The 17440-nt window shown below is 47.0% G+C and overlaps 1 protein-coding gene across 1 annotated transcript in view; it reads right to left on the bottom strand.

Annotated features, from left to right (window-relative positions):
- Nucleotides 1–17440, bottom strand: part of Vps35l (VPS35 endosomal protein sorting factor like) — a 103609-nt gene that overhangs the window by 17021 nt on the left and 69148 nt on the right. The window contains exon 27 of the mRNA XM_032892802.1: nucleotides 6463–6602. Within this exon, the coding sequence (XP_032748693.1) occupies nucleotides 6463–6602 (140 nt within the window). The remainder of the gene's footprint in view (nucleotides 1–6462; nucleotides 6603–17440) is intronic.

The raw sequence follows: 17440 nt of genomic DNA on the forward strand, positions 1-17440 counted from the left end.
GCACACAGCGGGAGGTAGAGAACCTTCAACAGTAAAGCCTGACTATGCACACAGTGGAAGGTAGGGAACCTTCAACAGTAAAGCCCGACTAAGCACACAGCGGGAGGTAGAGAACCTTCAACAGTAAAGCCTGACTATGCACACAGTGGAAGGTAGGGAACCTTCAACAGTAAAGCCTGACTAAGCACACAGCGGGAGGTAGAGAACCTTCAACAGTAAAGCCTGACTATGCACACAGTGGAAGGTAGGGAACCTTCAACAGTAAAGCCTGACTATGCACACAGCGGGAGGTAGGGAACCTTCAACAGTAAAGTCTGTAGGACGTGACAAAATGAGTGAAGCTTAAGCTTAAGAACTCAGGCTATTTGAAACAGACCAGTCACAAGAACAAGCACTGCCTGGTTTCATTTAGAGAAATTTAAAACTAATTAGTGCCTCCAGGGGTGAATGGCTGTTACAAAGGGTGAGAAGAAGAATGGGGAGTTAAGGAAAATTTCCAGTTAAGCAAATGAAACACGCCCAAGATCTACTGGACACCATTTTATGTAAAGTCAGTGACTATGCAGCCCTTCTGAAAGCTTACTTAAAAGTAGAGCTCATGTTTCATGTTGCTACCACAGTAAAATCAAACTCTAAAACAGTAGCCCCTTCCCAACATACACAAAACCCAGCAAAGCCGTCACACAAGAGGGAACCAATCTAAACAAGGTGAACATGGGAGGGGAGTCTTTTTCATGCAAAATCCCATCATGGTGTGTGGCTCATGGATGGGTGGCTCATCTGGCCTTGGCTTCTAGATGTAACCTCCCTCTTAACCCTCAGAGGCTACACTCCAGTCATGCTACGGAGCACACAATCCTCTTGACACTACTTTTTCTTACACCTACATATATGATAAAGTTTAACTCACAAACCAGGTACAGTCAGTTTCTTAGTTCCTTTCCTGTTGCTGTGATTAAAAATGCCCTTACAAAAATGACTTAAGGGAGAACTGGGTTTATTTGGCCATAAGTCCACATTGGGGGAAAGTCAAAGCAGCAGAAACTGGAAGCAGGAGGTCACATCACATCCACAGTCAGAAGCAGAGAGCAATGAATTAATGCACTCTGGTGCTTGGCTCAGACTCTCTCCTGAGGATTTGCTGCTAGTGCCACCTACATAGCCAGGCCTTCCCACCTCCATTAAAGTAATTAAGATAATTTCCCAAGACATGTCCACGGCCAACCTGATCTAGACAATCCTTCGTTAGACTACCTTCCCAGGTGATTCTAGGCTATGTCAAGTTGACAAGACTAACAATAACTAATAGTAAACTAGAATAAGTTTAACAGCAGCTGTAACAAAAGTTAAGCTGTTTTTCTTTCCTAATTAAGTTGAAAACTTCTACCTTTTCACAGAATGGACCCACTGTAACTAGTCTTTTTCAAATTCTATTTTCAATGATGGTTCTTAATGCTTTAACCTCCTTTTTAGCACAATGCCCACCAGAGGTAGGGGAAAGGAAAGGATATAGGGAAGTGGACCTATTTAGAAAGGTTCTTTGGAGCAACTCCTGTCTGTGTAGTCTGGAAATTGGCAGTTCGGTTCCTAGGTTAGCAGGCAGCAGCAACTTGATCCATTCACATATACTTCACGGATACACCAGCAGTCCAGTTCAATAGAGTCAGGTTAGCAACAGAGGTGACATGACCTAGCAGAGACAGCCAGGCCTCAGTCTTGGCTTGAGTCAGCAGGAGGGACCAGCAGGAAAGGTTCTTGGCTGTATTTCTCAAGGAAGCAAAGACTCAAGACCCATAAGCATTGCACAGCTAGCTGTACCAGGAAGCCAAGCTCTGTCTCCATCACTCTGTGGAGTCCTATTTATCCCTCCAAACATCACATGTCCTCCATGTGCCTTGCCTCAGCATGTGCATCCAATCAGCCTGAGCCCAAGGAAGCAGCAAGAAACTGCAGCACACCACCATATCTTTTTTTGGGTGCATTTCTCTCTATGGAGTCCTGACTAATGACCAATACATGGGTGTCGTTAGCAAAGAATCCTTCATCATGTGCTCTTCCACATGCTTGCTTTAGCAGAGCATCCTCTTTCCTATGTCTGCTTCAACGGAACGTTCTTTCTTGTGTTTGCCCGAGAAAATACATCTGACTGACTTTTCAAAGAACCCTCAACCTTCTACTTCAACTACTCAAGGGCTTCTCTTTGGCAGATAGTATATAGAATGCAGAATAGCAGATGCTTAAACAGTACAACATTACTATTTCTGACTATTCCTGTACTATTACTATTACTATTAGTATAGTATAGTATAGCTAGTATAGTATAGATAGTATAGTATTAGTATAGATAGTATAGATAGTATAGTATAGTATAGATAGTATAGATAGTATAGTATAGTATAGATAGTATGGTATAGTATAGATAGTATGGTATAGTATAGATAGTATGGTATAGTATAGTATAGATAGTATAGTACAATATATATAGTATAGATAGTATAGTATAGTATTAGTATATATAGTATAGATAGTATAGTATAGTATAGATAGTATGGTATAGTATAGATAGTATGGTATAGTATAGTATAGATAGTATAGTATAGTATAGATAGTATAGTACAGTATAGTATACCATTAGTATAGAATTAGTATAGTATTAGTATAGTATAGATAGTATAGTATAGTGTTAGTATAGTATTAGTATAGTATAGATAGTAGAGTATAGTATAGATAGTATAGTATAGTATAGATAGTATAGTATAGTATAGTATAGTATAGATAGTATAGTATAGGTAGTATAGTATAGTATAGTATAGTATAGATAGTATAGTATAGCAAAACATTACTATTACTTTGGGCACTGAGGTAAAAGCAGTGTGCACTCACTGACAGACAGGCAATCTGAGAGTGATAAGAACAGGTAGCACACACACAGGGTGTGTGCACATAGACTCACATCCCAGACGGGGTGACATGTCAACACACCATGCAGAAAGGCACATAGTTGAAAACATACACATTTCTGGAACTTTCTGTTTGATATGTTAGACAGAGGTTGGATGCTGGACACTGAAAACAGAATGTAGAGTAACAGGTGAGAGGTTCCTCTGTCCTAATGCTACCTCTCCTGAGGAGAAATGAAAAGCTGCTAACCCCTGATGATCCTGAGTAAAGAATATGGCAGACTCTGTGGGCTCACATCATGTGTGAAGACCCTGGAGGAGGCAAATCCTGCTCTGCTCCAACTTCCTGCACAGTCCCAGGCGTGGCCTTTTTGGTCCTAGGTGTCTCTATGACTGAAACAGACTCATTAATTCCTACCTTTCAGGGTTTGGGGAGGATTCTCAGGGGCTATGTAAGAGCCCATGAAGGGCTTTCACACAGCACCAAATAAATGCATGTTCCTGGCGTCAAAACTGGGAGATAGTTCAGTAGGTAAATTGTTTGTTACACAAGCACGAGGCTCTGAGTTACATCGCTAACACAGAAAGGCCAGGGACAATGGCTACCTTTACCTGTACAGTTCTGGGGATGAGAGACAGACAGATCCCTGGGCTTGCTGGCCAACCATTCTATCCTAACTTATGAACTCGACTCATTGTGAGAACTCGTCTCAAGAACTGAGACAACAAGGAAGAAAAACAAGGAAGATACTGATGTTGACCTCTGACCTCTAACCTCCACATGCTCCCTCAGTCCTCAGATTGCAGTTACTCTTCATTGCCTGGAACCCACCAAAGTGCGGTCTTTGACACCAGGAGAAGCATCAAAGTCCTTCTCATAGCAGGAAGTGCTTTCTCCATACCTAAGTGCCAGGCTGGCATCAGGAATGAGTTTTTCTTTTTTTTTTTTTTCCGGAGCTGGGGACCGAACCTAGGGCCTTGCGCTTGCTAGGCAAGTGCTCTACCACTGAGCCAAATCCCCAACCCAGGAATGAGTTTTTAAATGTATCTTCAGATGCCCAGGGGAGCTAGGGAGGAAGATGCACACCCTGTGTGCTTGGGGCAGCTGCTCCCAGTTCTAGCTACCTGAACTATATTATAGAACACCAGTGTGAATGGCAAGAGCCTATTCGTCAAGGGAAGCCACAAACCCGTGTTTGCTTTAACTTTTTTTTTTGTGGAAAACTTACCCCAAGTGCTTTCCACCGTCCTAGAGGAAGCACGTGTGGCAGGGGCTGGATTCTGCCCTCTGGGCACCAGCATGTAACCCCAGGGACGGAGGCTCTGGCTTACAGCATGCTTCCTTTCATAAGTATGATTTCATTCAACCCTCACAGAAGTCCTTCAAGGTAGGCACTTCCATGACAGTTTTGAAAGACGACAGGTAAGACTTGGAGAAATTACAAAACCACCTCCAAGGCCCCATGGCGATGAGGTCACTGGGTCAGGACTAACTCTGAGGAGAAGGCTTTCAGCACGTGGGAAGCCTGTGTGCAGGTGGTAAAGCACCTCAACAAATCACCAAGCAACAGTCAACAGCAAGTGCCTCACTAGACACCTGGGTTTTCCCTCGGCTCGACTTACACGGCAGATAACCAGGTTACACAGACGGGGGCACTGACCGTATGGCGCGGTGATCAAGTGTCCAGGGAAAGACTCTGGGAGACCCTGCAGCTCTTCCACTTGACCTTCCACCCCTCACCAGGATGCTGCCTACCACAAAGGACAACCAAAGCCTCACCCAGAGCAGGCCTGTGGCTGGGCCTCCTGGTTCCCCTCTGAGAACTTGGAATCTGAACACAGAGAGTCCAGTACTGAGTCATTTTTTGTTTTCTCAGCTTGATGCGGATACATAATCCACCATTCAGGGAACAATACACCATTCAGGTCACACAATCCAATGACTGTTCCCGTATTCAGAGTTGTGTGGCTGTCACCGCAATCGACTGAAGAGTATTTCATCACCCCTAAAGGAACCTGGGACCCAGGAAGTGTCGAGTCACTACACAGCCCAAACTTGACTTCTTCAGGTCTAGTCCTGGGAGTAGCCCCTCCTGAACTGCTGAGGGCAGTGACCTCCAAAGGGCCAGTTTCAACCTACTGAGAGAGACATCCAAGGGTAAATTCTAGGAATGTGCATTTAACAGGGTGACCCTGGCGCACAGCCATCTCAAGGAAGGGTTTCTGGGGTGTTGTTTTGATATTTGCTTTGTGGTTTTAGTTTTTGCCAGGTGAAGCCTATGTGTTCCTGGGGCTGTTATTTATAAATCAGCAAATAAGACACCCGAGGCTTCAAGGAAACACAACATGGCGATGCAATCCTGAGGCTACTTCCCAATGCTTTTGTGAAAACCCATGCAAGGACTCTCTGTGGGGAGAGCTACCATGGTACTCTCTAAGAAAGTGAGGACAGTGCAGCCTGAACGCTCTTTCAGAAGCAAAGTGGGGAGCTGGTGTGTTGGTGGAGAGGACTGCAGCGGGCCTCATGGGAGGGCTGCAGTAAGGCGGTGTGCTGCATGGGAGGGCTGCAGTAAGGTGGTGTGCTGCATGGGAGGGCTGCAGTAAGGCAGTGTGCTGCATGGGAGGGCTGCAGTAAGAGAATCTTGAGTTCCAGAATGGCCTCACCTACACAGTGAGACTCTTGGATAAAACCAAAAGACTGCTCACAAGATATGAGATGAGACAAATGAGGAGGGAATGGGAAAGAAGAGGGAGGTAAGGAGAAGGGGCAGGTGGTCGGGAACAAAAAGAAAAGAAAAAGAAATAGCCTTTGCACCTGACCTGTAGTAGCAGAATACCTGTCCGTGTCTCTCGGCGACAAAGCCCCAGCTACTGCTGTGACCACCGAGGCTCTGCATGCAGCTCACAGTGCACCCAGACACTTGGGAAAACAGAAGTGCCATTTTGTTTTGCCACCCAAACTTGTGTCAGGAAACAGGTCCAAGACCAGGCTGAGAACCCCAGCTATGGGAAGCCTCCAGGAATTCCTTCTGCAGGATCCCCAAAGGGCCCTAGGAATGACTACTCATCTCTCACAGGCACAAGGAGTCCAGTATCTACTGTCTCCTGTTCCAAGAGCTTCGCTGTATGGCTACACTCTGTGCCTTCACCCGATCCTCGCCAGAACATGAGAGCTGGCACAAGATCACCCTCATTTTTTGTGGACAGGACACACACATAGGTAACTGCCAGCCCTGCAAAGCCAGGGGTAGAAAGAGCTGGAACCCATTGTCACCACCATTGTCCAAGGTCACTATACCTTTGTCTTGGCAGTGCAGAGTAACAGAGCACTGAATATTAGTGCCTCCCCCAAACCAGATACACAAGCTGAAACCATCACCCCAATTAGATGACGTAATGGTTACATCATTGGTTAATCTTAGACCTTGAATCAGCTAAAAGACACCTGGTTGGAAATAACCAAGAGTTGGCACAGCAGTTAAGAGCACTGGCTGTTCTTGCAGATGGACCCAAGTTTAGACCCCAGCCCTATAAGGTGGTTCAAAACTGTCTGAGAACCTACCGGCACGATCAATAGGGTAGAGAAGAAATTGCACAGGAATTCCAGGAGGAAGGGTTCTGATGGCCGCAGCTTCCCATCAATGCTTATCGACTTTGGGACTTCCGGAACAAGGCTGATGGCGGCTTTGAAAAAAGCATCAGCTGCAAGGCAAGACCGGAGATAAGTGTTCAGAAAAGTTGAAGGCTGGCCCTTTCCTTATCCTGCTGGGGATCAGACAACCTGAGGGTGCAGTTTAGTCAGGGGGCCCAGCAGGAGGCTCTTCAATCCACCATGGATGAGGAGTTGACTACAGAGCAACCAGGAAACACTATGGCTAACCAGACTTAGACTGAAGAACTAGAACAGAGGGGAGACTCTTGTGGACAGCCTAGAAAATGGACGGAGGAGACAGACGAACCCGTGAAGTGTCTGCTGAGCAAGCACAGGGCTTGAGTTTGATGCCCAGTGCCCATACAGAAGCAGAGTGCAGCACAGTGTGTCTGTAATCCCTGAACCAGGAAGGCAAAAGGAGGAGGATCCCTGGGGCCTGATGACTAGCCAGTGTAGCCAATCAGTGAGCTCCAAGTCCAGGGAGAGCCTCAGCTCAAACAAACAAACAAACAAACAAACAAACAAACAAAGGCAGCAAGCGGTGAAAGACACTAGACATAAACTTCTGGCCTCCACACACATGCTCCAAAGTAGGTGCATATGCACACATGTGCACACACACCCATGAATTTGTATACAACACACACATACACACACACCTGAGACAGGGGCTACACTGGTTTGGATCAATGAGTCCTTATGTCCACAGGTGAGGGAAGGCTGTCACCCTAATTTCAAACCTGGGAAATTAGGTGTGACGTGGGGCAGGACTCATTTCACTCCTGTATAGGTGGAAAAGTCTTGAGTGGCTGGAAGAGCTATTGCTTGGAGTCTGGTCTGAGTCTCTTGTAGCACAAACAAACAACCGCTGAGCTAGGCACTGTGGCACAAACCTATAACCCTAGACGCAAAAGGGTGAGGCAGGAGGATAAGTGCTGTGGTGCAAGCCTGAAATCAGGCAGGGCTGAGTCCAGGGCATCTTGGGCTACACAGGAATATTGTACTGGAAAAATAAGCCAATACACACTGACTTATCTGAAGGAATGGATGCGTGCAACACACATGTATGTGCACACACACATACACACACACACACAAGCACACGCATGCATGTATGCATGCAAGCACACACAAAGCTCTAGGGAGTTCTAACCAAGAACCATTTCCAGAGAATTGTTTGAAAAGTAGAGATATTTAAAAGAGATATGAAATAACCTGTAAAACAAGAGGACTTCCAAAGCTGGGAGAAAGGAAGGAGGAGAGGAGGGGGAGGCGGGAGAACCAGAGCCCGGGGGAAGGTAGAGAGGGGAGTTCTTTGTAGACCTGCCAAAGTATTGACCGTGATAAAAACCCTCAAGGCAAGCACTGGCCTGAGAAATCAACCCTTCCACTGCTCAGCCACATCAAACGGGTTCACAGACCAGGTTGTTTTCTGCCAGAAAAAGACTTCTAATGACATGCAAGAATGCCGCAGCAGGGTGCAGAACCCTGGGTTAAAGCAGGAACCCCAACTGCATGCCGGAGGGGCTGGCTTGATGGCAGATGTTGGCTTCCCAAGGAACAAAGGGCTGTGGTTAACAAGAAAATCATGGGCCTGAACTTGAGGGGGCGGCTAACTTATCTTCTATTTTCAAGGAAACACAGCATGCAGAGGCTCATGGTGGAGCCTCCTGTGAGGTGTGCAGAGCTCTGGAAGCTTCCCTGCCAGGCCACTTCCCACATCCTCTAACCGAGTTACTAAGCAGCTGCTGCAGCTGCAGCACAGGGCACTCTGGTGGGCACTGGGATATACAGGGGAGAAGATGGAGAGCAAGGGTTGATGTCATAGAAGTGGCCAAGGGACCTAGGAGCACTACCACACCAGAGCCTGTTGCATACTCTAGTCTAGAATTAAGGGAGCAGCTGACTTCAATCATGTTGAGGGCAGAAGTAGCACGGAGCTAGAAAAAAGGAAGGTACTTTTGAATTCAGCCCGCTTCATCTTCTAGGTCTCTAAAGGAAACTATTCCCCTTTAGAGAAAGGCAGATCCTTTCTGCTGCTCTGCTAGGGCAGAGTTTCTAAGGTTTACAATGTATTATTTCTCCCAGCACCCCCATATTGAGGTAGGCAAGCACAGGAGGAAACAGCGAACTACCTGAGACTACATATGCGGGGTAGCCCGAGGCCCTTATATGCTTGCACTATGCATGCACAAGCCTCTCTCCGAACGATGCACCTAGCAGCTGCCTCCAGCCCCCTCCTGCACATGAGCCTTACTCTGACAATGCAGAGGTTTCTCCTCCCCTTAACGCTTTAGGGAGAGCCCTTTCAATCTTACTCTAGTTATGTCCAGGTGGGAGAGTAGGAAGCTGAATCTGGCCTGAGCTAGTTTTAAGTATATAGGCAACAAGGCCACCTGTGTCCTCAGAGAGCTCCCATGGGAAATCCCACTTACCACCCTATGCCTATGCATAACTGGGCATGCAAATGATTAGTCAGGTGCATTGTGGGTGGGATGGGATATATGCAGTGGAAAATGGTTATATAACATAATCTGTCAAGCAAAATAAAGACCCACCCAAAAAACTATGTTCCTCGGCAACCAAACTCCTCCTCCCGCGCCCCATAAAAGGAGGCACCAAACTGTGGCACCAAGTATCTTTATTTGTACAGCTCCCTGTCAATCTTGACAGTGTATCCCATTTCATTCTGCAGTATCATTTTAGACAGTGTTCTTGCCGCTCTGTAATCTGTGCACCTTTATTCCATCTTTTTCCCTCATTTTTATTACTGCTTTTTGAGAATTTCATCCAAGGTATTTTGATCATATTCATCCACTCCTCAACTTCTCCAAGATCCACCTCCCCTTCCCTATCCACCCAGCTTGGTGTCTTCTTTGGTTTTTTAACCCATCAAGTACAGTCAGGGCTGCCCAGATATTCTTGGACACATGCCCTTCACTGGAGGGTGGTCAACCCAGCAGAGGCCTCGCCCTTACAGAAAACTGAGTCTCCCTTATTTTCTTCTTAAATAGAATATCAAGAATTTGGCAACACCTGGCTCTGACCCTGAAGGAACCTGATTTATTATACAACACTATGGTGGTATTGTACACCACTATAACGTCGCTGCAATGTACATTTAAAATTTAAGTGTTCAGGCTAGTGAGACGGCTCAGTGTGCAAAAGCACTTGCTCTGTGAGCCTGATATCCTGAGCTCCACGTAAAGGTGGAAAGAAAACAACACGAAAGGGTTGTCGTCTGACCTCACACATTCACAGTGACACGTGCACAAAACACACACCTTTTGCCTACGCACACTGCAAACACATAGACAACAAAAATAAATAAAATTGGTTTTGAGGCCTATTGCACAGGAAAGAATTTCATGCCTCATATAATCCTGGTCAAAAAAACCCACGGCAGGAGAGGTCATGGCCCCATGGTAGAATCCGCTATTCTTACTTTCTTAAATGATTATGCAGTCAAATTGCCAAATACTTGTCTTTATGGACAAAGACCTTGTTTATCTGGTCAGAGAAGCTTCTGTTTTGCAGTGAGCAACAGTCAGTGGAGAGATGCATAGCTGGTTAGTGCTAAAAGGGGCCGTGTACTCAGCCTATATAACACATCTATACTGACCCCACCCCTCTACCCACCGAGGCTCGGGGAACATACTGGAAGAGGAGGTAGGAAGAATGGTAGGGAGCCAGAGGATGGGCAAAGTCTCCGTGAGATGCTGTTTTCTGGACAAGACATGGCTGTCACACTGAAACTCACAGAAGTTGTGTTATCTGCCTGAGACCTTCATAAGACCAAGGTAGTCAAGAGTCCAGCACAGAGTCTCCACATCCTGAGCTTTACTGAGGCACTACTAGCAGCTGACAGCTGCTGGGAGAGGCTCGCCATGCTCCAGTGGGCTGTCCACATGCATGTGTATATGGCTAGTACGACCTCAAATCAGTGGGTCACCAATAGACAGACAGACAGACAACATATGACCTTGGAAGGGGGATCAGGTTGGAGGGGAAAATAGGGGCGTGAAATGATCAAAAATAAAGAAAAAATAGATAAGAAAATCCAGCCCAATTATTTCAAATTAAGTTTTATGTTACGTATACTTGGCCACAATTTAAAAAAAAAAAAAAGAACCAAAAATATCCCTGACATTACCCTGCTTCCCAGCCCTCCCAGCAGAGGCAGGTGCCAGGACTCCACCATGTCTGGCTGTCTCCGGCAAAGACGTCCACTTGTACCCATGCATGGTGACTCCGCTGCCCTGGGAAACTTTTCTGAAGATGCTGAGAGAGGGCTTTACAGTGGGAACTGAAACTCTGCTGAGAACCACTCAGAAGGCCATTACTATTTTCCTGTGTATGTGTTTGCTGCCGAGTGGCCCACAGAATGTGCCTACTATTATTACCCACCGAAGTGGCAGCCGCTTCGTCCTTGGCTCCTCTCACTCACCCCACCCAATTCCTATCTAAAGGAGGAACTCGGTTATTTAAGGGCTAGGACACGTGTTCCAAGGCAAATTCTTCCTCCATTCCCAGAAGGCGCATCCCATACAGAAAAATGTCTGGGAGACTTCTCCATGTCTGCTTAGTAATAAATACTTAGTTAAAAACAAACAAACAAACAAACGTCTGCAAGGCAAAATAAGTTTTCCCCAGCTTAGAGTTGAAATGATCCTGTCAACATCATATTTCCTCTTTAAAAAACAAAACAACAATAGCAACATAACACAAAACCGAAACATTGAAAAATTTTAAGAGATGGGAGCCTTCACTATGTTGACCAGATTGGACTGGATCCTAACTCCTAGGCTAAAGCCATCTTCCTGTGTCAGCCTCCAACTGCTGGGGACACAGGTGTGAGTCACTGCACCCAGCTAATATTGATACCACAGAGCACTTTACTCTGCAGCTATAAAAGCCACACACCGCCTTCAAGAGAAAAGATGACAAATAGGAGGAGGAATTCTCCAGCATAAACAATGCTCTCCTGGGGTTGGGGCACCATGGCTCAGTAGATGGAGCGTGTACCTGGCCTGCAAAAGGCTGTGGGTTCGATCCCCCAGCACCGCATAAAACAAGCCTGGTGGTCCGCGCCTGTATTCCCAGCACTGAGGAGGCGGAGACAGGTGACCAGATTCATCTTGGGCTACATACCTAGTCCGAGAACCGTTTGGGACATGTAAGACCCTGGGTCCTTGCCACAACTCCCCCTCAAACATAAAACATAAAAGGCACCCCTGCACCTTAGCGTGGAACCCACAGTCAAATTCCAGACATTTGCTGCTGCTCCAATTCCCTACCTCCCTCCCCATGCTTCCCTCCCTGGTCATCCTTGGCGGCATGGTGAGCTCAAGGCCAGCCTGTGATGCCTGAGAACCTGCCTCAGGAGACAATTATCCTGGGTCCCTACTGTCATAAGGGAGGCCATCCCAGGTCCCAGGAAAGAGCAGCACTAAAGCCACGTACATCACACCCTGTGGGGACAGAGCAGGATCCTGGTCTGCACTACAGAGCACACGTGTCCAAAAGAAGCTCTCCCACAAAGCCAGACCCACTGTAGGGTCCCAGGTCTCTGGACAACCTACTGCAACCACTGTTTCTCACGGTGCCCCAGGCTCTCTCCTGGGGCACAGAAGTCCACTTTCTGTTTTGTATTCATCCCCCAAATCTGTTTGTCTAAACAGGGTTTCATGTTCTATGACAATGGCTCTCAACCTTCCTACGATTGTGATCCTTTAATGCACTTCCTCATGTTGTGGTGACCCCCCCCCACACCATAAATATTTTGTTGTTGTTGCTGCTGGTTGTGGTGGTGTATGCCCTTAATCCTAGCACTCAGGAGACAGGCAGATGGCTCTCTGTGAGTTCGAGGCCAGCCTGGTCTTCAGAGCTAGTTTCAGTACAACCAAGGCTACCACACAGAGAAACCCTATCTTGAAAAAAATGTGTTGCCACTTCATAACTGTAATTATGCTACTGTTACTTATTATAATGTAAGTATCTGATATGCAGGATATCTGATATATGACACACACACCCTACCCACCCAAAGGGCTCGCTGCAGCCACTTTAGCAGAATCAATGAATTCCAGGCGACTGAGATCCTGTCTCAAAAAAAGTAAGGAGGAATGAAAACTAATACTGATCTGGGACTCTACATGCAAGAATACACATAGGTGCATTTACACACTCACGGACACAAGCATGTACACACATCCACACACACACTCACTCGAGCATGCACTGGTTCCTGAAAACTGGATGTGTTGCAACCAAGACATGAAGATGACTTCGGCAAGGCCACAGGGTCTGGAGGCCAGCTGGCCACTGAGGGTTTAATTCTGTCACTGCCAACCTGTGCTTCTGCAACAGAATCTGTTCCTAAAGCAATTACATTTGAGGACCTGAGGGCCACTACTTCAATGGTGCCAAAGCAGAGCAAGCTTTGCAGAAGTACAAATTCCTAGGGACAATTAAGTGGCATATTCGTTATGGTTTAATTGTTACCAATGGCAGCTTAATACAACCTTGTCTTCGCCACACAGATTCGGCAACATGCCCTTTCCATTCACGTCGGACATCAATATTTAATGTGAAGGTCTGCTGGAGACATGCAAATTATTTCCAATTGCATCAGCACCAAACCAAAATTCCAGAGGATGTCAATCTGCACTCGCCTCTCATCTCAGTGTCAGGGCTCTGCACTGAGCCAGGCTCGCAACAACAACAACACCTCATATCTGTGGGACAGGGCAGGGGTAGGGACTTTCTGTCCTCCCTGCAAAGCACCCAGAATGCTGTGCATCCTGTCTGACTAGCAAGCCTACTTTTCCTTAAGCACTAGGGATTAAGTATGGCCACTCATGCATGCAACCTCAGCACTTGGGAGATGAGGCAGGAGGATCTGGAGTTCAAGGTCAACTTTGACTTTAGAGCAAGTCTGAGGTCAGCCTAGGCGGCCTGTGAATCTGTCTCAAAAAAAAAAAAAAAAAAAAAAAAAAAAAAACAACCCAAACCAAATGAAAATCAAACAACAAAGAACAAAAGCCAACCAGGCCTGGGGAAATGAGCTCTTGAGTAAAGTACTTGTTATTGTCTGAGGACCTGAGGTCACATCTCTAGCACCCAGGTAAAGCCCAGCCTGACAGCCCAGCCAATGCTCCTATGTTAGTTGGTAAAAGACCCTGCATCAAAACAAGAATGTCCTCTGGCCTCCATATGCACACCATCATACGTATGCACCTGCACTCACAGAAATGCACACCGTAAACTATATATACACGCATGTGGAGATTTTTTCACAAGTGTATCAAATAGTCAGTCTATGCTGACAGGCACTTAGTACCACATGCATCTCAGATTCAGAAGGGAAGTGTGTGTTGTTATGAAGGGGCTGCTTTTAATAGCACAGTGCTTTCAAGCCTCCATGTTAGAAGAGGCCACGTGGGAGGATGCTACAGGCAAACCACAAGCCTCATTCTCTTCACCTATAAAATGAAGACAAGCACCCAGCCTAGTAATATACATAGAACAACATGGGCTGTGTGCTGGGAGTCTGGCACTCCACAGTAAGGCCTTGGTCTATCTTCTAAATTCCATCTCCCGACCCCGTCAGACTGCCCTGCTTCTGGCCTCTGGGCCTTTTCTGTGGCAGGAGTTCAGTCTCTAGGATGTCCTCGAGTGCACTGTGGGTCCCGGCCCACCCCTTCCTCCCAGGTTCTCAGTGCCATCTGTTTTGTGAAGCTTTTTGGCTCGTCTCAGACAACTCATCCCCCTCTGCTCTGGAAGTCCTCGTGTACACACGGAAAGACATTTTTATGAACTGCCCTATGAACTAACAGTCAACAGACTGGCTCTCCCTCACTACAGCAAGGGCTCTATGCGCATCCTCGTTTCTGGTACAATGTTTTGCATATAAAAATGAGCAAAAAAGGCCAGCAGGAGGACGGAGGCCATGGCTGGAGTTGAGACTCACTTGTGCCTCTTTCTTGAGGTTCCATCAGCAACTGTCATTCATCGCCGGTCGCCACACTCCCCCATGGCAGAAGGGTAGAAGGGTCCTGTCTGTTCAGGTGTGGATGCAGGCTTCACACCACTGCCCACCTGTGAGCTGTTCCCGCTCTAACTGACCAGAGGCCTCAGGGGTGGGGGATACAGTCACATGCACTGTACTCAAAGCTTTCCTCACAAGAGTCACAACTGCGGCCCTCCACAGGTGTGAGAGCCTAGTGAGCGAGAGTGATAGGAAGCAGTTTTCTCCTTCCAGAGCTGCTTCTCACCTTCTAGAAAGGGGAAATGCAGAGGCCCTCGTCCCACCTACTGCTGCGTCCGGCTGCATCCTCAACTGCCACCTGTCACAGTACAAAGAAGCCGCCAGCTCCCAAGAGCAGCCCTGCAGTGGTGTCTGCTTTATGCTTCCCCAGGCTCCTAATGCCGACCGACCTGCACAGCAGCTCCAGCCAATATGCCCTCAGGTGGAAGGAAGCTCATGCTAGGACCTACTGTGCTTTATGTCACTATAAACATAAAACTAAATCCCTGGCAGAAGGCTTGGGTGGAGCTGCCTTCCTCACAGATGAGGCTGTTTACTATGTATGCTCTCCATCTGAGAGGTTTGCCGCCATTTGTCAATGTCGTTTCTCAATGGGGCCTGAACCAGGATTCCCTCCTGCCTCAGCTTCTAAAGTCCTGGGATCATAGGCATGGACTACCATGCCTGGCCCATCTATCACTACTCTTACAAACTGGAACTAAAGCTGTAGTCCAGTTGGTAGAGTGATCCCAGGCATACACAAATCCTGGAGCTCAATCCCTAGTGCCTCATGAACTGGGTCTGGTGGCCCATGCCTATAGTCTCAGCACTAGGAAGGCGAGAGGTTCACAAGTTCAAGGTCACCCTCAGCTACCAAGTGAGTATGAGGCCAGCCTGGGAGTCTATGAAAAAGAAGAACCACCTCATGTTATCAGGCAGCTAACACTCATCTGTGAAGCACCTCCAGGACACAGGTAAGGTGGACACACAATGCTGGATGCCCTGCAGACTGAAAGCAAGGCCTCATGGTTGGTGATCTGGAGGAGGAAAAGGAAAGGCAGGGCAGCAATGACCTATTGGCTAGTTAGTAACAATGGCTGGGAAGCAATTAAGAGAGGGTGAGGATCAAGAAAGGACTGAGCTAACCTTACTTTGTCGGTGGAGGGCAGAGAGTCAAGTACAGCTTACCAGAGACAGAGCATATGAACTAAGAGCTCTGGCACTGACATTTTTAAAAAGTGCACTGAAGAAAGTGAACATTAAAAGAAGGGAATGAGAGTGGTGGGGTGAGAGAAAGCAGAATACACTGTGTACATGTGTGAAATTAACTAATAAACATTTCCTCCTGTGGAGCCTCGAGTCTACCCATAACAGCGCTGCTGTATCTGTAGGAATATCTTTCTTGGCAAGTCAGTACTGCAGCGTGCACAGTCCAGTGGGAGGTAGGTAGGACCACTGAGGTCTTTTCTCCAACAACAGCCTACATAGAACCTTCTAGCACTATGGAAGCTAGCCACCAAAGAGGAAGTCTCCAGGTGAGTTTGAGATCAGTTTCTCTGTATCTATAGCCAGTGAGAGGTGTCTGCAGCAACAGTCTTATCATGAAGTTAAGATGGGTAGCAAAAAGCAGTGGTAAGAGCTTGTATTACTTTAGAGAACTTTGGAGCTTCCCTGAACAGTAACTCCTAGGGGTGTATCCCATGCCTTCCACTGTGAGGTTCATTAAGTGATTCAAAGTTGGGAGCAGTGTTATCCATCCATGCAAGATAATGCCATTGAAACTTTTTCACACATTATATTTTGAACTTAGTTTACTAACTAGTGGGTTTTGGTTAAGCCACCCACTCTCTCTCTTCTTTACATCAAAACCACATTGCAAGACCACAGTGGATATGGATGTGACAGTCCCTCTGTAGTAGGTCTATATCCCAAGAGCCGAAGTGCTGGGTCATTTGGCAGTTCTAGTTCTCTGGGAACCCTCCAGACTGATTTCCCAAGTAACTGCACTTGTCTGCATACCTGCTAACACCGGGTAAGCATATTGCTATGTTCACACTTCTAGCAACTGTGGTCAAAGCTCATGGCTGGGGAGATCACAGGCCCTAAGGTAGAGCCTGCTACTGTTATTTTCCTAACCTATCATGCTGTCCAATTGCCTTATAGACACTCATGCTTACACCCAGACACCAGGGTTGCTCTCTACCTTGGTCAGAGAAGCTCCCTTCTTGTATGCAGTGAGCAGCAGTCAAGGCAGAGATGCAGAACTGGCCAGAGTGCTGTGAAGAAGAGTTAGTGCTGGGCGCTAAATGGAACATCTACATCGATACCTCACTCCCCTGCCACAGTCCCTACCAAGGCTTGGGAGCACCAAAGAAAAGGAGGTACAAAGAACAAAAGAAAGCTGCCTTTTCCTCCCCGAGCAGCTAGCAGTTGCCAGTAGCTCCCCAGCTAGGGGTGGGCTTCATGCCTTCCTCCCTCCTCGAGGTTGAGTTTTCGTCTGGCTGGGTACAGTAGGTAGGTGCTGTGAATGCTGCCACAGACACTCTGAATTCATATGTACAACTGCCCTGTTGTGTCTAGGAAACACCCCCTTGTATCCTCTGTCCCCTCTGACTTACACTATTTCTTACACCCCTCTCTTCCACAAGGATCTCTGAACCTTCAGGGGGAGGAATGTAATATAGAAGGTCAGTGGGACTCCATGGATGGCTGAAATCCAAGAGTATATGGGCAGCTCCAATTGGACTTGATAGGTTTAATAAAACAACACGAAATGAGAGGGCATAGAGTTAGCTGGGTGAGAGGGGTGGATCTGAGAGGGAGGTGTTGCCTGAGGGCTATGACTGTAATCAAAATACA

Source organism: Rattus rattus, chromosome 2, assembly GCF_011064425.1.
Source record: "Rattus rattus isolate New Zealand chromosome 2, Rrattus_CSIRO_v1, whole genome shotgun sequence".
Classification (NCBI taxonomy): Eukaryota; Metazoa; Chordata; class Mammalia; order Rodentia; family Muridae; genus Rattus; species Rattus rattus.